The sequence below is a fragment of the Bemisia tabaci genome, chromosome 9 (assembly GCF_918797505.1).
Source record: "Bemisia tabaci chromosome 9, PGI_BMITA_v3".
NCBI lineage: Eukaryota > Metazoa > Arthropoda > Insecta > Hemiptera > Aleyrodidae > Bemisia > Bemisia tabaci.
In genome coordinates this window covers 5,191,735-5,216,801 of record NC_092801.1, presented here as the reverse complement: position 1 = coordinate 5,216,801, position 25,067 = coordinate 5,191,735, and the positions used below count along the sequence as shown (strand labels likewise).

Below are 25,067 nucleotides of genomic sequence, written 5' to 3'. Positions count from 1 at the left end.
TTTAAAAAATTAAACCATAATTTTTTTTAAAAAATTAAACCATAATTTTTTTTAAAAAATTAAACCATAATTTTTTAGGGCCGCAGAATTTTTATCTTGGAACTTTAGAACTCATATATTTTCCGATTTTTGAGCTTTCAGAGTCAAACTTGCCAAAATCTCCGGATTTTTTGCTTCCATGCATACGCAGAAAAATAAGGAAAATTTTCTGTAGGAAAATAAGTATTTTTTTCACAAATGCAGTCATAATGCACATTGAATGACTACAAGCCTACACTAAGAACAGCAAACAAGGATGATAATTTTTGAAAAATTTCCTAGACTCAGTTTGATTTATTATCTATATCAATTCGAAAGTAAAAGGTGATTATGTTGCTTTCCTTCACTTACCCTGTAAACTGCCTTTCATTAAGGCCTGAATGCCAAAGTATGCAAAGGGACCACTCTGGAATGTAAGATTCTCGATGCCGACTTTGACCATCACTTTACCTTGCAGAATCATGATGAAATAATCAGCTGATTTACCCTGTGTGCACATAAATTTGAAAAATTACTTTAATTGTACATAGTAAAGTTAACTCTGAAATAAACTTTCATCAATCGTAAAGTCTAAAGAGCTTACAGACATTTTAGCAGCAGTTCTCATGATCATCTAAAATCTCAGGAACAAATATTTTCCAGATCGCAATCTGTTCAAAGAAATATTCTTTAGAGAAAGCACTTGGATCATTTGGTTTCATTACCGTGCTGCCTATCAGGAGATGGGTAAATCAAAGGGAAAAACAGGATAACCTTGGAAGTAAAATTAAAATTTACTTAGGTAAGTAAAATGCTGAATAAAACATATTTTTCTTTTGGTATAATATCAATTTCAGTTCTATGCTAAAGAAATTATAAAATTTGAGGAGAGAGAAATGAAGGTACATTCTTTCAGACGCAACATAAGTGATTCACATTTCAAGTTATAAAACTGCTCCATTCTTTACACAGTCATGAACGCAAAACTTCTGTTGTAACGAAAACACAAGTTTTTATATCCCACTAAAACTTGGATTCTTTTGGAGCTCCCTCTTGTAACCAAGATGCAAGTTTAGAGCCTCAAAAAATTAATCTTCCCCTCCCCCTCGAAGATACAAAATATTGCACATATGTATCCATAATCTGCAACTAATTCGTTGTTAAAACTGACAATTCACTAGAAAAAGGCAATGAGACTTTTCCATCTTATGTCTGATTCCTAGAAACCTAGTTGGCACAGCACGGATAATGGAATTTGAAAATAATTTAATTTTGGAGCGGAGGGAGAAGAAATGACTGGTTTTTGGGCACCAATTCTTGACAAATTCCCTGCTTTTCTCAGATATCAATGGTGTAAGTCGGCAATCACATATCTCGTTTGCGGTGTCTGAAAATCTACGCCTCTATGTTATTTTTTTTTAAAGGAGAACAAATTGACATCATTCCCTGAAGTTTATGCAAAATTTTCTTAGCACAGAGAAAAAAAATTACGGCAGTTTTAAAGAATTGCCATTGAGTAGTTTTCCATTTAAAAAATAAAGTATGACAGAAAGTTTGCGACATCGCAAACCGAATTATGTGATTGCCAACTTACACCGTCGATTAGTCGATAGATCCCAATAAATCCAAGTCATAGACACCAAGATCTCTGCGCCAGATGTACAAATATGGTTTAAACTGAATGAAATCTTATTTTACTGTTGGCTTACCTCTGTATACAACTGAACGGAAGGTGGACGATTCTGTCCATCTATTGAATGGCCAGCGATATGATGATAGATGTCAAATCTGAGCAGTCTATTCAGAGCTTGACTAGACACATATTTGGGTTTGAATGGCTCCACCTCTGAAACATGTATATAATCATGTTAATTGATTACATGTTTTAAATTACATTTAAAAATACACATACTTATTTTTTTTTCTTTCTTTCTTTCTTTTTGTATTCTTTACAAACATTTTTTTTTACAGGATTATTGTTCAAATAAAAGATGTATTCTTTGTATGAATTGAAGAATGTAATTGTAGACTCCACCTATCACAAGACAATGTCTTAGTAGGTGCCTTGTCTGTTTTTCTGTAATTTCTATGTTTTGTGTTATTGTTGGCAGAAAGAGAATAAAAAGATGCAATTCATTTCAATCATAACTGAGTATTGTCAAAAAATATCATAAGTGAACTAGAGAACTGTGTAACTTGGTTTGTTTGGCTCCTTGCCTCTCTTCCTATCAGACGCTGTAGTGCATCATCTCAAGAAAACTCTCAAGACTTTTTTCCTCTGTGTGAAGAACTTCCAATGAGAATTTTAAGAGCCTATGTTTATGGGTTCTTTTTTGTTTTGAGAAAAAGAAATTAAATAGGAGCTGAATTTTGGTACACAGTAATCAAGAATCAGGGTTCTTTAGTTTCACCATGGATATCCCAAAAATTATAAAATCTGTTAAGCATTTTCAAAGCATCTAACTCACTGGACTATCTACCGTATTTAAGCTCCAATTACAGCAAGTTAACACCTAAAAGCAAGGTATGTTTCACATGATCTGCTCTTTATCCTTCAGACCATTCCTTATTTTTTAGTCATGATCGACTCTTTTCAGTGTCCCTAGCCCTTTACATTATTTCCAAAGTGAGTGCCCCTTGACAAAGGCTATTATTCCATCGGGTCGCTTTAAAGGTTTCTGGTCCTACTAATCGTTTCCAACATTTGTGCCCCTTTTGACTGATTTTAAAGCGTTTGGGCTCTTGGACAATTCTCAAAGTTTGAAGCCCATTTGGCTATCTACCTTGATTGATAGTCGACTGAACTAGTGAAACCCCAAGCCATATCCACCATTGCTAAACCCCCTGTTTAACTTTGTTAAGGACTTCAAAACTGATATCTAACCTGTAATAAGATACTGGAAGGCAGCTGTTCTCAGATGCGGTGAAATTTCGACAGATCTTCCTTTCGAAACTGCGAAATTCTCCAAGTCTTGCAAAATTTTCCGCCGCACACATTTCCGTCTGGATCGATTGTCAGCTACAAATGAAAAAAAAAAATTATGAGATTGGTGACAGGATACATTGTTATACTTGTCGTTTAAGTAAATATCATTTACGTTCAAATTTTGAGGAACTGTACATGACAGCGGCCACTTACAACATCAAATAGAGTTGTGAAATGGAGGTTCATCTGCTTCAAATTATGTCTTTGCCATAGTATACTTTTCGAAGCAGAAAAGTTCAAAAAGATCAAATTTTTTGAGTTCAAAATATTTCATCTCCCCTTGGAACTTTTAAGGGGTGAAAATTTACGACTAGTTCAATTCAAAACTATTTCTAACTCGTTTTTTTTTTCCAAATGCGACTCGGTACGTTTCTGGTAAAGGGCCGTTCAAGTGTTGCATAACCCACTTTTTCCGAATTTATAATCCCCCTTCCCCCTGGTAACACACCCATGACATAGCCCTACACTTGCCTTTTGAATTACGTAGCGCTGGCCTGCCCTCCCGCCTCCCCTCCCCTCCCCCAACTTAAAGAAAAAATCAAGAAAACGCTGAGAAAACAGCTTGCAAAAAGGGCGGGATTTTAAATTTTTTACACGCTTTTTTCAAAGTAGTTTTTTCAAAGTAGTTTTAGTGGCTCGTATCTGTTACGTAACGCTATGTTTGACCCTGTTTTCCTCTTGTAACACACCGTAACGCTGTCTTAAATCTCCCCTCCCCCTAAGTGCGTTACATAATGCTTGAACGGCTCCTGACCTTAAGATTTAATTCTTGAGAAAATTAGGGCGATTCGATGGACGCCATATTTTGTGTCAGAACGGCATGCGATGTATCGCATCAATTGGTTCCATTTATTCAGCTACTCGTCATTTTTCTGCAATTTTGAGATCGCAATTCTGTTGTCAGGCGACTAAAGCACTCACTTACCAATTCCAACAAAGAAATTCAACGTAATAAAGGCGTGGTTTTTTTTGAGGAGAAAATATCGCATTCGAGTGCAGTGTCGATATTAGTACCGAATGCGATGTTTTCTCTCTAAAAATACCACGCCTTTATTACGTTGAATTTCTTTGTTAAAATTGGTAAGTGCTTCAGTCTCCTGACAACAGAATTGCGATCTCAAAATTGGAGAAAAATGACGAGTAGCTGAAAAAATGGAACCAATTGATGCGATGTAGGTATCGCATGCCGTTCTGACACAAAATATGGCGTCCATCGAATCGCCTTAAATTTTTTTACAGAACACTTGGCAACGTCTGAAAGTTCATAGGGCATTTTCCCCCTGAAACAAGACGCCACGCGCTGATGCGTGTGGGGTCGAGGGAGACACGGAGGTCAAAGGGCCGGAACAATCCCTCGGCGCACAGAGGATTGAGTAAATTAGAGAGGTCGGGCATGAAATTTTTTACTAAAACTGCAAATTTTTAAGGTTTGTTTCTTCACAATTTAAACTTTAAGGGGTGGTTCTGGAAGAGAATTTCACGAGAAAACCAGTGGAGCCACTTTCAGAACCTCAAAAATTCGTATAAACGGAGTTAAAAGCGTTTAAAGTTTTCAAATTTTGTCCGACCTCTCCTACTGACTGGATCCACTATGCGGCGGACGGAAGCGGAGTTGGCGTGATTTAGGGTTTGGGGGGTGGGAGGGATAGGGTTTGGGGGTTGGCGGGTGGGGATGGACGACGCAAGGGTGCGTGTGCTTACTGTAGACGTCGGTTTCGTCATTGATCTCGGCCTGGATGAGCTCTTCGATGACGTCTTCGAGTGTGACGAGTCCGTCGACGGCCTTGTAGCTGCCCAAGTCCTTGGTGTAGACGAACGCCATGTGACCCTTCATCCCTGCCACAGAATATCGATCACGAGTTAGTGTCAACAGATAAAACAAACAGGAAACACAAGGGGCGCCGGGACATCTTAAAAGGCGAGATTCTCGAAAAAGTCCCCGTTGGGGAGTTCGGCCGGTCGGGCTTTGAAAGTTCGGCCGGCGAACCGGTGCGACCGAAGTAGCATTTATCGACGCAAAAATCGCGATAAAATCAGAGAGGAAAAAAAGGAGGTGTTTACATCTTGAGGTTTGTTTACCCTGTGACGTAGGTCGGTACAACCTGGCCAGCGAAATCTGGGATTTGCAGTATGAAAAACCGACCGTGGTGTCCGAATTTTTCGCTTCAATCAACTCATGATAAACTTTCAAGCACTATTTAAAGGGTTACTTTTTTCCATAAATTACACCATTTCCAAGAAAATCGATGATGAAACTCGTCGTGCCGACCTACGTCATCAAAAAAAATCCAAGATGCCCGAAATGCGAACACCTCCTTTTTTTTCTCTACGCGATAAAATTAATAAGGTCCAGTTACACGATCAAATTGAGCCATCAAATTGGGCCCCTCATTGGTCGCATCCTCACCTCAGGTCTTTTTCCACCAATCAGAGCTTCAGTTTGATGGCTCAATTTGATCGTGTAACTGAACCTCTAGGATCAACATCCGAGCGATTATCCTCGATCTTAACGCAATGAAATTGCGATATATACCGTTTTAATCTCAATTTCATCCACAAATATTAATCGCAATTTTTATTTTGATAATATCGCGATAAATTGCCATCGATATAATCGCGATAACCAACCGAGAAAATTGCTATTTATCACGATTACTGCTACTTGGGAAATTCGACCCCTAAGCTATTAAAAAAAAAAAAAAAAAAAAAAAAAAAGCAGAGTTGAGGCCGTTCAACGTCAGGCAATCTTGACCGATTTCTTACATACTTTTGGCCACACAAGGCCACCCTGCTGCGTCCACTGGACTACAGTGACCGGAGCGCCTTCAATTTTTTCGTATGCAACACGCGCGTCCATGGAGTACGAATAGTTGTATCAAGGCGATATTATCAATATCATTGAAACCGTTCGTTGCTATTCTTTTACTCGTAGGCGTGGAGATCACCTGCAATGGTTTGGTTATGATATAGCGAGTAGGACGAGACATTGTAAGAATTTTAAATTTACAGCAACATTATCCCAAGGAATGACAATTTTATTTAAATTTTCCCGACAAAAAACGCTACCAAGGCTTGGGCAGTTCATAACGACGTTGAAAAAAAACTTCTCGTTGCCCTATGTCAGAAATGAATTAAGTGACAATGTCAATTATTTGTTATGATGAAATGTTTCTGGTTATCACAAGGCGCATAAGTGCAGTTTTTGTCACAGTTGCAGTTTGTAAGTTAAGTCTACGTCGAGAAATACGTGTTTGAAGTTTCAAAATTGCACGGATCCTTGTGGCGGAAAGAAAGTTCAAACTGACATTGTGATGCGTAAAAACTGGGATTTGGGAGCGAATTTTTCACTACTACTTACACTTGAAATCATTAATATCTCATTTTTCTCAAAAACCGCACTTATGCGCCTTGTCCTGCAAGCCCCTCAATTGAATAATCCCATCACAAATAGGAGATACCGCTATTACGGCTCACAAGTTCACTCGGCTTCATAATCGGTGTTTTTTTTTTTTTTTTTTTTTTTTTTTTTTTTTTTTTTTTTTTTTTTTTTTTTTTTTTGCAACCCGTACTGCCGTGCTAAGGAGGAAGGCCGTATGGGCCTTCAGGCATCGCCAAATTTCCTTCGGTAAAACATGAATTTTCCTGGTAAAATTTTGAATATTTTCCTTCCAATCTTTCAGGTAATTTTGGTCGCTATTTTACCTAAAGTTCCTTAAAATTTCAAGGGAAAACATTCATAACTTTCCTAAAAAATGAACGTTTGAATTATCGAAGGAAATTTGGCAACTCTCGAATGTTCATACGACGTTTTTCCTGAGCAGGGCAGAGTAGGTTCCTATTTTCTTCAGCGCAGCCCGAAACTGCTGAGGAAAGCTTTTTCAACCTGATTTTTCGAGGTGCGTGACAAATGAGAAGTAAAAATTCAAAACAAAGTAAGCGCCATCTGAATGCTGCGAAGATTGTGCAAGTGTCTCTCTGGAAACAACCGTATACATAATTGGACATAACTGGATTTAACTGGAATCTAGTGGTCTAAGAATGGTCCAGTAAGCGCTGGTCCTAGGTAGCATTTTTCAACAGAAAAATCGCGCTGTTATGAAATTGAGTTGCGATTTTTTTACGATTTTTGACGCTAAAATCGCTAGTATTGTCAACACCAGGGCGATTATCCTCAATCTTGTCGCAATTTTTTCTCTGTAAAATCGAAATTTCATGCTAATTTATCACGAATTATTTGTTCGATAATATTGTGATAAATCGCCGTCGATAAAATCGCGATTTTATAGAAATTTTAATTTTTCATCTGATGATATAGCAATACATCGATGTAGATAAAATCGCGATACTCTGGGCCACGAGCTCGTGTTTTTACGATTTCTTTTAAATCGGCAAGAAGCAATCACCTAAATCTTTTCCAACACCTTTCCAAGTCCAATACTTACGAAGGTATCGCCCTTCAAAAACCACGTGGCGCTCGGCATCCACATCGGTGATACATACCATGGTTCCTTTCACTTTGGTTTAAATATAGACAAAAATTTCCAATTTTGTTTTTTTTGGGCCACCAAATGTAACAGAATTTACGGGGTGTAGATTTGCGTGACGCATCCGTGGCTGGGGGGGGGGGGGGAGGGGGGTTGGAAGTTCTTTTCAGCCTGACGTAATTTATGACGTGTATTAATTTACGGACATTTTGTCTCGAACAACCGTATGGTTTTTGTAGATATCTTCCATTTGATCCGCGGCAAATAAAAACAGTTACTTTAGCTTTATGTTGAGTTTTAGATTTGGCAATCTTGAGTAGGCTTTAAAATAGACTTACGCTATGGCACGGAGAAAAATTTCCCACAGCGACCGGGGGAATGTCCTGTTAATGATTTCCTCGTCGAGTTTCTATTTATTACAACTAAGATTCCTGTTATCTTAAGGAATTCCGATTTTCATTGTAGGAATTCCATCGGGACGAAGAGAATTCCGGGTGTTTCAAATGAGAATTCGACGAGATAATTATTGATGAGGAATTAAGTAAGTAAATACTTTTGCGGCATTGATACCATGATTCAGCATTGGCGGATCCAGCGAATTGGCAACATTGTCTTTCCTCCATTTAAACCTATGGAAATGTATCGATACTTGGAGGGGCCACGTGCTCCAACGCTTCCGAAAGGAATCGATTATTTGGCATAGGTTTAAATGGAGGAAATCCACTGTTGCCGAAGTGCTGGATCCGCCTCTGGTGTTCCGAAATGACTCGAACGCGAAAATTGCGGAGGGAAGAGAATGCTTAGAGGAATCTTAATCGCGTAAACTAGTTTAAATAGATTCCATGTACAAGCAGTAGCAACAATTGGATTGCATTTTGCAAAATGGAACCACTAGCATTGCAATGTTGCTAAGATTGTGCAACTTCTTTTGTCTTGGAGGAAAAATCCGATTATCCCTTAGTATTTTCTATTTTACTCGCTAAAAAATGTAAATTTAAGACAAAAATTACCATATAAATTTCATAGTTTTTCACAATTTCCGCAATTTTATTGCAAAGGATGAAGTTGCACAATCTTAGCATCATTGCAATGCTAGTGGTTCCTTTTTGCAAAATGCAATCCAATTCTGCCTTGTTAAGGAAGAACACCGCATGAACCTTCAGACGTAGCCAAACTTCCTTTAAAGAATCACGAATTTTCGGGAAAATCTGCAATAATTTTTCTTCCGATTTTTCAGAGAAATTTGTTTGTAATTTGATCTGAAAATCTCGAGGAAATATATTCATAACTTTCCTACAAAATAAATGTTTTCTGATAGGAAATTAGGCAACATTCGAATCCTCAGGCGGAGTTACTACTTACAATTAGCACGACAGTATTATCGTCGGCGTTGAGCCTAGAAAACAAGCAAAGCCCTTAAACGCGTGCCAAAATACTCATCAAGTTGATCGAAACAAGACAAGTAGAAATATTGGTACTAGCAGCAGTTCTAGGCCTTGAGAAAAACAAGGCTGACAACCTTTCTGCCGTGCTACGGAAAAACGCCGTATGAACCTTTAGGCGTTGCCAAATTTCCCCTGATGATACACGAATTTCCTGGTAAACTTGTGAGTATTTTCACTGGAAAAAAACACATTGGATCTAGAGTCCAGACTCTTGAAAACATTGACGAGGAAAAATACTCTTGATTCAATCCGATTTAAGCTTAAATCAAAAGGAAATCCGCTCAAATTAAGAGGCTGGGTTCTTGATTTAAGCTTGAATCTGATTGAATCAAGAGTATTTTTTCTTGTCGATGTTTTCAGATCCAATGTGTTTTTTTTCCAGTGTTCCTTCCAATTTTTCAGATACTTTATTTTACAATTTCACCTGAGGTTCCTGAAAATTTAGAGGAAAAATATCCATAACTTTCCTCAAAAATAAACGTTTTATCGAAGGAAATTTGGCAACGCTCTAATGTTCATACGGCGTTCTTCCTTAGCAGGGCAGCGTTGCGGGAACCATGATCACTGTAAGTGCCAAGACATCGTGTAATTATTATGCATGCGGTCGATGTGGTTGATATTTCGAGTTGATAAAATTGATTGAAGCGCAAACTGCTCCTTGCGTGCAATGAAGAGACAGCGGATATATCGACGGTGAAACTACCAAACCACGTATCTCGTTTGCGGTGTTTAAAAATCTCCGCTCACATTTTATTTTTTTGAAGTAGACCAAATCAATATCATTCCTTGAAATTTTCACAGAATTTTCTCCGCACGAAGAGGAAAAATCACGGAAATTTTCAAGACTGGACGTTAAGTAGCTTTTCATTTAAAAAATAAAGTATGACAGGAAGTCTGCGACGTCGCAAACCGAGATACGTGGTTTGGTAGTTTCACCGTCGATATTCAGATGGCTCAAGCGTATCTCAATCGATTGTTCGGAAATCTCGTGTAGGTAATTGACTGTCTTTTCGTCAGGATTTTTTTCATTGACAAAGATTGAAAAAAGTAGAGTACCTATGTAGGGAGAGTATACTGAAAAAAAATATCGGCGTATTCACTAAGAAAAGGGTAGAATTACCAAGAATTCAGGGTTCTATTTTATCCCTTTTTTTTGGTTAAAATTACCATTTATGGAATTGGTAATTTTACCGAGAGATCTCGATAATTGAAATTATTGAACTTTCTCGGTAATTTTACTGGACCTTGGTAAAAACGCCAATATTTTTTATCGCCTGTGGTAGAATTACCGAGATAAAATTGCAAAGTTACTGGGAATTGATTACCAACAAAAGTGGTATTGTTACCTGAAAAAAAAAACAGTAAAAATGCCGGTTTTTACGTAAGCTTACCAGTCTGTCTTGGTAAAATTACCAATAATTGGTAAAAAAAAAGTGAGATGGTGAAGGTACTAACGGACCTTGGTAAAAACGCCGAGAATTTTTTTTCAGTGTAAGGCCATGTCGAAATATGGAGCTTTTAGGGTCCAAAATAACAGCCGACCTATGAAAACGAAAGATTTTACTGCCGAGTCCTCACTGCCATGATAGCGAAGAGAGCAGAGCAGTAGAAGCGAAAATAAAGTTTCGAGAAAACGGGCTAGGAAGCTTCTAACCGGAAAATTTTATTAAAAGAAGCCTCAGTTCTTAGCCTCAGCAGTAAGTGCAAAAAAGAGGTTAAAAGGAAACGGACTCAGAAGCATGGGGGCGGAAAATTGTATTGAGAGAAGCCTCCGTTCTATGTCAAATTGCCAATAAGCATCCGAGAGACTCTTAGAAATCATTTGGATGCTTAAAAATTGACCGATTTTATTTCAATTATAGTCACGGCAATGTTAGCGCCTGCAAGATTACGCAAATACTTCACGCATTGCGCGTACTTCATGGTGCGCGCTGTTAGCGCCTGCAAGACTACGCGAATACTTCACGCATTGCGCGTACTGCACGGTGCGCGCTGTTAGTGCCCGCAAGACTGCATGGATACTTCACGCATTGCGCATAAGCCACTGCGCTGCCGAGATAGCGACGAAAGCAGTGAGTGCAAAAATGATGTTTTCAGAAACCGGGTTCAGAAGCGTCTGAGCAGAAAATTTAATTGGAAAAGCCTCCGTTTCTTGTCGAATTGCCAGTAATCGTCCGGAAGACTCCTAGAAATCGTTTGGATGATTAGAAATCGACCAATTTTATTTCAATCACATAAAAAGGGTATTTTTCATTTTCATGCTAGGCTATTGTTAGGCAAGACAGCCGTAAGTGCTATCTTCTGCATGCTTTCGTGGTCGCGCTTTGAACACACAACAAACACATTTTCAGGTTAGAAATTGGAAGAAGAGGGCGGCATTCTAATTCGAAACAATGTTTTCATTGGCTCTCTGGAGGGATAATGTCTCTTACTGCTGTCTTGCCTAACTACATCATTTTTGGCGCAATAACGGCTTTCTCATAGGTCTCGTTTTCATTAAATTAATATGAATTTTGCTGTTTTAGCTATATCAATGATTTTATCTGATATGATTTTATCTACGAAATAGATTAGACGAACTTTGAAGGAAACTCGATTTCAAAAATTTGACACCTACTGCTGTCTTCGCTATCACGAAAGTTCAAATTCCAATATCAAACCAAAATTGCCAAGAATGTTCATAAATGAGCGTTCTTCCGCAAAAATGAGTGAATTTATGCAAAAATTAGTCAAATACGTGCTTGGCCGACGTCGGGTCGCGACAATTGTAATAATAATTCACTCTGTATAAATTGAGTTCATGCATGTATATTGGCTACTCTTTTGGACCCTAAGAGCTCAACCACCTGAATTCAAAATTACCGATATGTGCTCCCCCTGTATAGGTACTCTAGGAAAAAAAAACAATCGGATCCGAATATTCTACTATAAAATAGAGAAGTCCGCATCAATGTCGGAACTTGATCACATTTCGACACTCACGGGAATTCTCTCTGTAAGAAAAGGACAGAGCACGCGATTTTTCTCTATAATTACTACAGAGAACTGTGCAGAACTCTAAGAAAAATGTCTAGCATAGCATAGGCTGTTCAAAAGTGATAGTAATAGTGCAATACATCAGTGCAATAATTTTTGTCGAAAAGCGATGTGAATAAGAAGAATTTTATTCTGAAATGTGGCAACGCTCTTCTGGTATAAACTTCCCCCTTTGATTTCCCTGGCGAACTTATTCCGAGAGGAAAAATGAGCGGGAAAGACAGCGGTGGCGAGGCGTGCTATGCGATATATCGTCACCTTCCAGGCAAAGTATCACAAGCGCCATGCGACGTTTAAAAATCTCCGCCGCCATTTTATTTTTTTACTGAGAAATTGTTGGTTGAATCTGTTTGGAAATTTCACTATATTTTATCGGCAGCACAAAGAAAATTCAGTGAAATTTTCGGACAGCTTCGTTGAACAATTTCTCTGTAAAAAAATAAAATGGCGGCGGAAATTTGTAAACGTCGCATGGCGCTTGTGATACTTTGCCTGGAAGGTGACGATATCGATTTAACTGTCATTTAAACATATAGAAAAGGATCGATAAGGTGTTCGCTACGAACACGTTAATAATCGATTCTTTATCATAGCTTCAAACGGGGAAATATTGATAATCGATCGATCACGCTTCGCCACTGAGAGACAGTTGGACTGCATTTTGCAATTTGGAACTATAAATTCTGGCTCATCTGAAAAAACACTTAAGTGCATAGGGAAACTAATGGCACGTGCGTTGTTTTTAAACCGAGCCAGAATGTATAGCTCCTAATTTCAAAATGTAGTCCAGTTGTCCTCTGCTCTCAATATCAAAGTCTATACATGCGTCTGAAGTTTGGTGTGTGCTTGTAGCTTCTACATCGAGGGCCATTAAAATTATCGATTCAACACCACACCCCAACCCCAAGCGATCGCGCACTGTTGACTTTCAACGTAAGTAGTCCGTCCGTAAAAACCTCATTAAGAGGTCAGGCAGGTTCCGGCAGGAAACGTAATCTAAGAAAAGAGCATTGGGGGTCCGACAAATTGGCAAAATTATTTTTTCTCCATTTATACCTATGGCAATGTATCGATTCTTGAAGGGGTCAGGTGCTTCAAAAAGAATCGATTATTTATCATAGGCTTAAATGGAGGAAATCCTGTTGGCAATTCGCTGGATCTGCCCCTGGAAGAGAGCAATTTGAGCAGCCGTGACTCTAAAAGAATTTATTAAAAAAAACTCAAAATTTCTTCAACTGTATAGAACAAGAGGACGTCTTTTTCAAATTTTACGTAAAAATTAAGTAAAACTTGCGTGATAGATTAAAAAATAAATAAATTAATAATTAAACAAATAAAATTGAAAATACGATGAAAAAAATGATGAAAAAAATGAAAACAGCTGTTAAATTTCGAATAAAAAGACATTCCTTCTGATAATAAGATGCTGAAGCACAGAATAATGCTGCCGTGCTAAGGAAAAAGGCCGTATGAGCCCTCAGGCGTTGCCAAATTTCCTTTGGCAAATCACTAATTTTCAAGAATATTTTTGAATATTTTTCTGCCAACTTCTCAGATAATTTTGTTTGTATTTTGATTTAAAGTGTCTGAAAATTTCACGGGAAAATATTCATAATATTCCTCAAAAATAAACATTTTATTCAAGGAAATTTGGCAACTCTCGAATGTTCATACGGCGTTCTTCCTTAGCACGGCAGAATGGAGGCCAGGAGTAAAGCACGTCACTCTGAAATTTGAGACTTCTCTTGTCACGTATTTGCCACGCAGATTTGCACCTCATAAATTACGTTTTTGCTGGACCCCCTAACTAAATTACGAGATTCAAACTTTTTCAGATTTTTTTACAAAGATTTTCGTTTCGAAGGAACTTAAAAAAATCGCCGCTTCGTATCGAATTTTACGGGGTAAATTTTGCGATAAGAACTAAAATTTTCAAAAAACTTTCAAAACTTTCAAAAACAAATTTTCAAACAACAACAAAATCGGCACTTCGCATCGAATTTTTAGGGGTAAATTCTGCGATACGAACTCAAATATTCGTCTCAGTTTAGAAACAACATATGCACCATTAATTTCCCTACGCACATAAGTGTTCTCACATTCTTGGGCCAAAAATTGTGGTTCCTCATTGCAAAATGTAGTCCAAATAACGTCACGCACAGGCCCTCTTTCCCTTCTTTTGCCTTGACGGAATAAACTATATTTTGCAATTAGGAACTACAATTTCCGACTTATTATAGATACAACACGCGAGCCATTAGTTTTCCCGGGTAGATAGGTGTTTTCACGGATGAGCCAAAAATTGTAGTTCCTAATTTTAAAATGTTTTTCAAATGACGTCACGCACAGGCCCTCTTTCCCTTCTTTTGCCTTGACGAAATAGACTATATTTTGCGATTAGGAACTACAATTTCCGACTTATTATAGATACAACACGCGAGCCATTAGTTTTCCCAGGTAGATAGGTGTTTTCACGGATAAACCAAAAATTGTAGTTCCTAATTTCAAAATGTTTTTCAAATGACGTCACGCACAGGCCCTCTTTCCCTTCTTTTGCCTTGACGAAATAGACTATATTTTGCAATTAGGAACTACAATTTCTGACTTATTAGAGAGACAACACACGTGCCATTGGTTTTCCTAAGTAGATAGGTGTTTCCATGTATGAGCCAGAAATTGTAGTTCCAAATTGCGAGATGCAGGCCCGATGATGGGGAAACGAAAGGATGCTTACCTGTTTTGAACATCTTCAACATGACGTCGAGTTTGGTACCCACAGGAACGAAGCTGAGCTCGTGATGGTGACACTGTAAAATGTTTTTGACCGGGATGTTGTCGTCTGGGTCCAGGACGGCCAGGTCCTTGGCCATGAGCACTCCAATGACGTGCGTCCTGTCGTCTTGGTAGATCGGGACCCGGGAATAACCTGCAAAAAACCGGAGAAGTTGTCCTCAGAAACGGGATCCTCATTTGGACTACCTTTGACACAAGAAATCCGATAAGGGAAGTTGGCAGTTTCGAAAACGCCTTCAATTGGGGCGTGATACCTCACGCATTCCGCAGAGTACGAATAGTTGTATCGTTGCGCCTTAGCAATGCAATGGAAGATTAATATTGAAGTAGCCTTCACGCTGCCCTTGTCGGTTATCCTTTACCGCTATTGCGATTTTATTGGCATAGCTCAATTGTGCTCAAGCTAGGGTTGTATCTAGCAAATGGATAATTTTTATTTATAAGAATGAGAACTGAACAAGCGGTAAAGAATATAACTAAATATTAGGAACTCAAATTGGACTGCACTTTGCAGTTTTGAACTATAAATTCTAGCCCGGTTTAATAACAACGTATGTGCCATTCGTTTCCCTATGCCCACAAGTGTTTTCCCAGAAGAGCCAGAATTTATAATTCCAAATTGCAAAATGCAGTCCATTTATTCCGGATGGAACACCCTTCGAAATCGAGGAATGAATTTCGATGCCGAAGTCTATACAGCGCCCGAAAACCCCGAATGATATGGGTGCTCGGAATTGAAATGGGTCAGTTGCGCTAGTTACAGAATCGTGTTTTGATGCTTGATTCTTGCAGATTAGCTAAAAATAATAAGATCCGTCAAAACCGCAACTTTCTACGCTGAATATTAACCGAGATATCGCCCTTTGAAAAGTCGGGTTTCTGACGTCATGCATCGCGGTAGTGACACCCGTGATTTCCTCCACCTTGCTTTCATCAGTCAGTGATGCACTGGTTACTCGACGTGAAACTTGGATGAAAACAAGGTGGAAGAAACCCGGGGCCGGATTAAGGGGGTGGCCACATGGGCCGCGGCCCATGGCAGCAAATCCATAGGGGGCGCCAAATTTTGCAAGTTTTCCAAATGTAAGCATAAAAAAAATTCTGATTTAGAAAAAAAATTACAAACGAGAAAAGGTGACAAAATCTCTAATTTTCTGAGAGTATAGTAATTTCTACTTTTGTCGTCTTTCAGTGATACAAGAGACAGCGCCTTTAATTAGTCGAGTTAAGAGAGAAACCAAACACGCAGTTTGGCCTGGAACGGCGCGACTTACCTAGAGAGAAATTATGACGAGGACTTGAGATGAAAAGGAGAAGCCCTCGGCGCGGCGATCGGCGTAATTCTAACACATATTAGCGCCTACAAGACTGCACGAATACTTCACGCATTGCGTCAAACACAGTGCGGTCTGCGAGGCGCGAGGTCTTATAAGTTAAAATCATTAATCCACATTTATGTTTGTTCTTTCATAATTTTTCGTTCATTTCTTATGAATGGAAGGCCTTGTCCACACAGGTTTACGAAACTTAACTTTCGCGCAAAGTTCCGTGAACTTTTGCTAGTAGTGTTGACAGGACTTTCCCAAAAAATGTGTTCAACACTAGTAAACGCGTCTCATGCATCCGACCCCCACTGGCACGTTCATTTGATGGTTTTCATTGATGTTTCAAAACGAATAAGAAGGGGGCGGCAAAATACTATAGCGGCCCATGGGCGGCTAGTAGGTAAATCTGGCCCTGAAGAAACCGCGGGTGCATGTTATTACCGCAATGGATGACGTCAGAAACCCGACTTTTCAATGGGCTATATTTCGGTTAATATTGAACGTAGAAATTTGCGGTTTGGACAGATCTAATTATATTTAGCTGATCTACAAAAATTAAGCATCAAAACACGATTCCGTGATCAGCGCAACTGACCCATTAGCACCATATACGCGTATGACACTTTGCAAAAGAGCACATTCCGCTCCGCATATCACACGCGGTTGTTAGCCGCTACATACACTTCGGCACAGAATTTCACTCCAAAATCACCGATGAAGGATTTCAATCGGGAAACGAAACGAGCGCTCGTCGGAGGGAAAAGACAAGAAGATTTAATATTTCCCACTTTGGCCAAAGGTGTTCTTGTTCCCCGCAAAAACATCTACTGAGGGATTCAGGGGACAAGTTGCAGAAATGCAGGTTTAGCTCTTACAAGAAATGCGTGTTGAAAGTTTCAAAGTTACATTGAGACTCATGGCAGAAAGAAAGTTCTCACTCACTTCTTGAAGCTTAGAAATAGGATTTCAGTATGAATTTTTCACAAAATATATTTGTGAGGACTAGTTTTATTAGTTTTAATCGTTCATATCTCATTTTTTTGAGGGACTGCACTTATGCGCCTTGTCCTCCACGCCCTTCTGTTGGATGAGCATCCATGTTTCAGGATTGCCACAGAATTTGAAAGATGAAATGTCCTGATATTTCCCTGATTTCTCTGTCACATTTGAGTAAAATTCCCTGGCAATTGAAGATATGCCAGATGGTTAAAAAGGCATAATTTGAAATAGTTTTTAGACAAAATTTGTTGTTCAAAACATCAAACCCATTCTAAAAAGCAAATGAAGGTGAATTGACAAATTTTTCCCTGACATTTTCATCATTTTCCCCAACATTTCCAGGTTTTCCCTGACTTTTTGAAATTCCCCAACATTTTCCGGTTTTATCGGTATTCCCTGGCTGAGGCAACCCTGAAACTACATTTGAGGCCTAGTTTCAGTTAAAAGCTTTCAGACCTCAGTTTCTTTCAAAAATTGCACTTGTGCACCTTGTCATCCAAGCCGCTTCTATTGACTGATCACCCATGTTTCCTTCCTCGGAGAAAAGACACGCTCTTTCGGCCGTTGAGTGAGGTAGGACAAGCCACTCGTAGCTTTAGACGAGGTAAGTTTGTTTGTCCAACGTCTCGTCACCTTATAGCAGCGCGAATGGTAGGATTAATGGCGCTGTCTCGTAAATCTCTGGTTTACGCTTCGTTAGTGCCTCCAAGATAAATCGTTTAGCTATTCTGCCGTGCTAAGGAAGAACGCCGTATGAACATTCGAGAGTTGCCAAATTTCCCTCGATAAAACGTGCATTTTTGGCGGCATTCATGCACGTTTTTCTTTGGAATTTTCAAATATTTTAGATACAATTTCGTACAAAATTGTCGGAGAATTTTGGGGGAAAATATTCACAATTTTTCCAGTAAATTTGATTTTATCGAGGGAAACTAGGCAACGTCTGAAGGCTCATACAGCGTTCTTCCTTAGCACGGCAATATTCGTCCCTGGTGAATCACCTTGAGAGTCCGAGTGTCTCCTTAATCGTTTTACTGTAAACGTTACTTTTAATACTCGATGCGAACAATGGTCGGTTAAAGTAAAGTTATTAAAAATCTAGCCGAGTCACAAGCGCACTGGGAGAAATTGGATTCGTTGCGAAAAAGAAAATTATTTCCTCGACGATTTCTCGTCGCATCGAGGAAGCTACTTTTTGTTGAAAGTAGAAAAGCTATGTAAACGAAATTTTCCCTCTTGGAGTGAAAGTTTCCTTCCTTTGTGACAACGACTGTTAAAACATGTTTTTATAACACTCGTAAATTGGGGGGGGGGGGGACTCTTAAAAAACCGTCGAAATATTCGTCTTGGGAAACCCTTTCCGGGTATCTTTTTACTGAAATTTTACATTACTTACTTTAACTTCATTTAAAAAACTATTTTCGTGAATTCCCTGAAGTTCCCGATCAGGGTGTCTAGTGCGCCCACTCGCCGGCTTTCTATATTTTTTCTCATAAGTTTCCACAAATTTTCCAACCAATTTCAAGAAAAGAACTTTTTCCCTCTCTGTTCCTTCGATTTTCGACTTTTGACCCTTAAAGATTTTCCCTCCTTCGCTTTCCACGTTTTTCTCTCATCAGTTTTCCACAAAATTTCCCACCACTTTTAGGGTGTCTAGTGCGCCCACTCGCCGGCTTTCTATATTTTTCTCATAAGTTTCCACAAATTTTCCAACCAATTTCAAGAAAAGAACTTTTTCCCTCTCTGTTCCTTCGATATTCGACTTTTGACCCTTAAAGATTTTCCCTCCTTCGCTTTCCACGTTTTTCTCTCATCAGTTTTCCACAAAATTTCCCACCAATTTTAAAAGTGAGGACTTTTCCCTTCTCCTTTCCTCTGATTTTCGACTTTTGACTCTGAAGTTTTCCCTCCTTCGCTTTCCACATTTTTCTCATTAGTTTTCCACGAAAGTTTCCACCAATTTCAAAAAGGAGGATCTTTTTCCTCTCCTTTCCTTTGATTTTCGACTTCTGGCCCTTTAAGTTTTCCCTCTTTCGCTTTCCATATTTTCCTCATCAGTTTTCCGTAAAATTTCCCACCAATTTAGAAAAAGACGACCCTTTCCCTTTTCTTTCCTTTGATTATCAACTTCTGACCCGAAAATGGACTACGTTTAACACAAAGGAACGAAGCCGAATCAGCTATTGCCAAATTTAACTTGGCAATCTAATTTTTTACGAGCGAACGTTCGTGTGGATTCCTTTGAAAATGCTAAGGAATTAGCTTCGTACTATAAAGAAATTACGCTGAAATTTGCACGAGGATCCGCACAACAGTTGTCATGTAAAAAATAAAATTGTCAAAGAGCGACGCCAAGAATGGCACAATTTGGGCCAGAAGGGATTTTTCTGAAACCGGGCCCAAACGATACCTTATGATACCCTAAAACTCTGGTAAAAATTTTAGCTTGAGTATACGCACCGTTTTTGAGAAATGGGGGGGCAAAGTTGCCAAATCGCCATCATTCTGGACAGCATTTTTACAGCAAAAAGACGAGAAAAATGGACGAAAAAGTTACACTATTAATGGGTTTGGGCTGTAAATGTTCTTATTGAGCCCCCGTGCATGTAACTGTGTTCAGTTTCAAAAATTTTGGACGTACAGTGGTCCAAAATGGGGAGAAATCGTGGACAGATAAGGATTCTTTGTTAAACTTTTTAAAAAATGGAAGTAAAATTGTTGGTCTCCTGCAGAGATCATGGATCCAATGTTCTTATCGGTCTTCTATGCATTCAATTGAGTTCAGTTTGTCAAATTTTCATCGCACAATGGTCCAAAATGGGAAATCAGTGGACAAATTAAGATCTTCTGCCTAACTTTTTAAAAATGATGTACGACTATTGGTCCCCTGCAGAGATCATGGGGAACAATTTTCTTATCAATGCATTTAATTGGGTTCAGTTTATCAAATTTTCATCGCACAATGGTCCAAAATAGGAAATTAGTGGACAAATTAAGATCTTCTGTTGAAATTTTTGAAAAATAACATGAAACTATGAGGGTTTTCACTAGATTCGAAAGGTGTAAATTGAAAATAAGTTAGTCGCCAATAAAAGCTATCCATGTTCACTGTTTTAAACTGAACAAATGAGGTCTGGAAACGGTAATTCAGGAGGAACTTAGCTTTTAGATCCTTAAAATCCGGCTAACTGGTGGTTTTTGTCCTAGTTAGTTGTCAGAGAATAATTGTAGTTAGAATAATACTTTATCATAAATCCTTTCTAAGGATTTAGGAAAGGTTAGGTTAGGTTAGGTTAGATTTCAACAGAAGATCTTAATTTGTCCACTAATTTCCATTTTGGACCATTGTGCGATGAAAATTTGATAAACTGAACCCAATTGAATGCATTGATAAGAACATTGTTCCCCATGATCTCTGCAGGGGACCAATAGTCGTACATCATTTTAAAAAGTTAGGCAGAAGATCTCAATTTGTCCAGTGATTTCCATTTTGGACCATTGTGCGATGAAAATTTGATAAACTGAACTCAATTGAATGCATAGAAGACCGATAAGAACATTGGATCCATGATCTCTGCAGGAGACCAACAATTTTACTTCCATTTTTAAAAAGTTTAACAAAGAATTCCTTATCTGTCCACGATTTCTCCCCATTTTGGACCACTGTACGTCCAAAATTTTTGAAACTGAACACAGTTACATGCACGGGGGCTCAATAAGAACATTTACAGCCAAACCCATCAATAGTGTAACTTTTTCGTCCATTTTTCTCGTCTTTTTGCTGTAAAAATGCTGTCCAGAATGATGGCGATTTGGCAACTTTGCCCCCCCATTTCTCAAAAAACGGTGCGTATACTCAAGCTAAAAATTTTTACCACAGTTTTAGGGTATCATAAGGTATCGTTTGGGCCCGGTTTCAGAAAAATCCCTTCTGGCCCAAATTGTGCCAAAAAACGGTCGTTTTTGGCGTCGCTCTTTGGTAATGGTTGATGTGGCTTGCATTGTTATTGGTTCCTTTCTGTTTAACGCGGTCCAAAAATTTTCCCTCCTTCCACAATAGAGACGTTGCAAGTGTGAAGAATTCGCGATTTGACCATTGATTCTTATGTAAAAGTTGGCGAGAAACACGATGGTGCCACTGGTTTTCTCTGAAATCAACTCCCAAGCTCAAAAAAAGCTCTCGAGTTGAGGTCAAAATGGCCGGGATACCCCACGCTATCCGGAGAGTCCGCCTCTACATCAAAACGAACTCTCTGTGCAAAGATAGGGAGCATATACATTGACAGGGCTGCCACTTTATTTGGGGACTCCAAAACTGAAATTCCGGCATTACTGCTAATGTATTTGCTCCCTATTTCAGCATGGAGAGTTTGTCTTCATGTAGAGGTGGACTCTCAGGGTAGGGTGGGATATCCCCTCCATTTTGGCCTCAACTTGAGAGTTTTTTTTGAGCTTGGGAGATGATTCCAGAGAAACCCAGTGGCACCATCGTGTTCCTCGCCAACTTTTACATAAGAATCAATAGTCAAATTGCAAATTCCTCGCTCATGCAACATCTCCATTGAACTATGCGGTTAAAACTGCAATAGCGGCAAAGGAAAACAGACAAGGCCAGCGTGAAGGCTACTTCAATATTAATCTCGCGTCGCGTTGCTAAGGCGCAGAGATACAACTATTCGTACTCTTCGGAATGCGTGAGGTATCACGCCACAATTGGAGGCGTTTTCGAAACTGCCAACTTTCCTTGTCGGTTTTCTTGTGTCGTATGAATGGGTGTCTATTAAAACTGGCTGGAAAATAAAAAGTACTTTTACGGTATATTTTCAGTACCTTTCCAAACAATTCATTACCTCATACTTAAGCAGAAGAATGGACCACTAGACAAGGTACGAATTTAAGCAATCTGATACATGTTTCTTAATCAGAATTTCACGTAGAACACGATTCACACAACGGGAATTACTGAAACCAACTCCTAACAAAGATATTAACGTTTTTATTTCCCATTGGCTACAAGGAATTCGAACTGCCCGGTCACAAGAAACTCAAAGCTCTACGCGAGTCAAATCGCGCAGTACAATGGTTTCTGCAAGCCTCTCAATCGAGCAATGTTCATTTCCCACCATGTGTTGTTCAAACTATAAGCAATTTGCTATAACTGAGCCAAAGCGTCAAGACTGAGGTTGCCAGATTTTTTACATCGTAGAGACTGTCATGATAACGGTAAGCGCGCGATGTGAGTCACGTAGAGCATTGAGTTTTCATGAGCGGGTGGTTTGAATTTACGCATCAAGAATCATCAAATATCTTCGTAAGGAGTTGATTTCGGTAATTTTCTATGTGCGCATCGTGTTCTACGTGAAATTTTAGTTACCAAACATGTATCAGAATGCTGAAATTCGTACCTTGTCTAATGGTCCATTCAGTAATTCTTTGGTACCTTTAAGTGGCGGAATTTGCGCGCGATCGAGCAGTTTCTGCACCCCTGGATTTTTATTTTCGGTACACCCTGTACAGCTTCGCGAATGGGGAGGCTCCGATGCCCGGCGCGGGAGGAAGTGGAGCACTAAATGTTAACAATCTGCCATGACACCCCCGTCGACGTCGCCCGAAGATGGATGGTCGTCGCGTCCGTGCCGTCGCACAGTGGACCGAGTCAATCAGAGAAGTCGCACATAAATTTTTTTACGAAAACTGCAAATTTTTACGTTTATTTCGCGTCACATTTTAAACTTTAAGGAGTGCTTCTTGAAGAAAATTTCGCGAGAGGAAACCAATAGAACCGATTTTAGAACTTCTAAGTTTAGTATGAACACATGCACTGAAAAAAAAATTCTCGGCGTTTTTTACCACGGTCCGTTGGTACCTTTACCATCTCACTTTTTTTTACCAATTATTGGTAATTCTACGCAGACAGACTGGTAAGCTTACCCAAAAACCGGTATTTTTACTGTTTTTTTTTTTCAGGTAAGAATACCACTTTCATTGGTAATCGATTCCCGGTAACTTTGCCATTTTATCTCGGTAATTCTACCACAGTCGATAGAAAATATTGGCGCTTTTACCAAGGTCCAGTAAAATTCCCGAGAAAGTTCAATGATTTTACCGAGATTTCTCGGAAAAATTACCGATTCCATAAATTGTAATTTTACCAAGAAAAAACTAAGATCAAATAGAACCCCGAATCCTTGGCAATTTTACCCTTTTCTTAGTAAATACACAGAGATTTTTTTTTTCAGTGCTGAGTTATAAAGCGTGCGAAGTTTTCAAATTTTGTCCGACCTCTCCTATCGGCTCGGTCCACTGTGCGTCGCGTCGAAACAAAACCCGATGATAGTGATTAGTGAAGGTCGATGAAAGTTTAATGCACTCTTTACTAGTTTCCACTGGTTCGCCCCCCCCCCCCCCGACGCCCCTCGCGCGGCGCATTTTAATTTCCTCGCCCCGTCGCTCATCTTGCGTCTTTCTTAACTTTGAAACACTTTGCTTGATTAGGTCACCATTCCGTTTCGCCCAACGGCCCAACGGCCAGCGCACGCTAAGCTATCCTTATCAATTAGCGAGGGCGGGCTGCTGTTGCGGGAGATGCACACTGCCGTACTATATGGGAAGAACGTCGTATGAGCCTTTAGACGTTGCCATATTTTCTTCAATAAAAACCCAATTTACTAGGATAATTGTAGTTAGTTTTCTTCAATTTTTTCGGACAATTTTATTCGCAATTTTATCTAGAACGTCTGGAAATTTCAAGGGAAAAAATGCATAATTTTGTTCGAAAATAAACGATTTATCCGGGGCAATTTGGCAACTCTTGAATGTTCATATGGCGTTCTTCCTTGGCACGGCAGTATCTAAGGAAGAACGCTGTGAGAGCCTTCAGAGCACTGCTTCCATTGGCTCTCTGGCGAAATAATATCACTTCGTGCTGCTTTGCCTGAAACCACATTGTGGCGGCTCCTCCGCCACTAGCGGTCACCTGCCCGCGCACTGATTGGGCGGCGACCTACCTGCCGCCGGCTATATAATCAGCCGGCGCGCCTGATCAAGCATCTATTCTACGCCTGACCGTCCACCAGGTCGCATCAATCAGTTCTCACCTGGCCGTCCACCTGTCTATGCCGTACCGACCGAACACCCTGTCCAGCCGAAGACGACTCGCCAACTGTCGTCGCCGCACTCTTTGAAAACGGCCCTTTTTAGGGCCACCAATCCCGAGCACCTTGGCCATCAAAGCCTATAGTGGTGACCTCGACGTGATTTGAATGAGCTAACTTTTTTTTCAGTAGGCAACGATGGTCCTGCACTCTCCACCCAAGAAGCAAGCAGAAGGTCAAGACACTGGCGGCCACTCCAAGCATCCTGACACTGTAGCCCAACTCCAGCAAGCTACAGAAAGCAACAAAATCTTGCAGGATGAGATGAAGCTGATGAGAGAAGAAATCGCCCACTACCACTCGGAGCTAGCGAAAATGAGAGATTCCGTAAGATCTAGCGTACCGCCCACACCAGCTTTCGTTAACCAAGCATCAAAGCAGATTAAGTTACCGGCTTTCTTGTCAGAGAAACCCGACCTCTGGTTCAACCAAATCGAGCCACTTTTTCAGATTCACAACATCGAATCTGAGGCCACAAAGTACGCCTATGTTGTCGGCCAAATCGAAGGCAAGTGGATATTAGAAATCGAAGATCTTATACGCACAATTCCAGCTGTAAATCCTTATTCCAAACTCAAAGCTGAAATAATTGAACGTTTTTCGCTCAGCGAGAATTCTCGAGTGAGAAAACTGATGGCAGAAGTAGAACTAGGCGACTCTACCCCGTCTCAATTTTTGAGACGCTTACAATCACTTGCAGGCAATACAAGAATCCAAGATAATATCATGAAAACTCTGTGGCTGCAGCGACTGCCTGATAGTATCCAGGGCATCCTTCAAGCCCAGCCCGATTCAGTTACGTTGACGCAACTTGCGACCATTGCAGA

The 25,067-nt window shown here is 39.6% G+C and overlaps 1 protein-coding gene across 1 annotated transcript in view; it reads right to left on the bottom strand.

Moving 5' to 3' along the window:
- LOC109035923 (unextended protein) overlaps positions 1-25,067 on the bottom strand; it is a gene marked incomplete in the record, with an annotated part of 100,330 nt that overhangs the window by 7,758 nt on the left and 67,505 nt on the right. Inside the window, 5 exon segments of the mRNA XM_072304190.1 lie at positions 391-526; positions 1,728-1,864; positions 2,903-3,037; positions 4,706-4,840; positions 14,704-14,895. Of these exon segments, the coding sequence (XP_072160291.1) occupies positions 391-526; positions 1,728-1,864; positions 2,903-3,037; positions 4,706-4,840; positions 14,704-14,895 (735 nt within the window).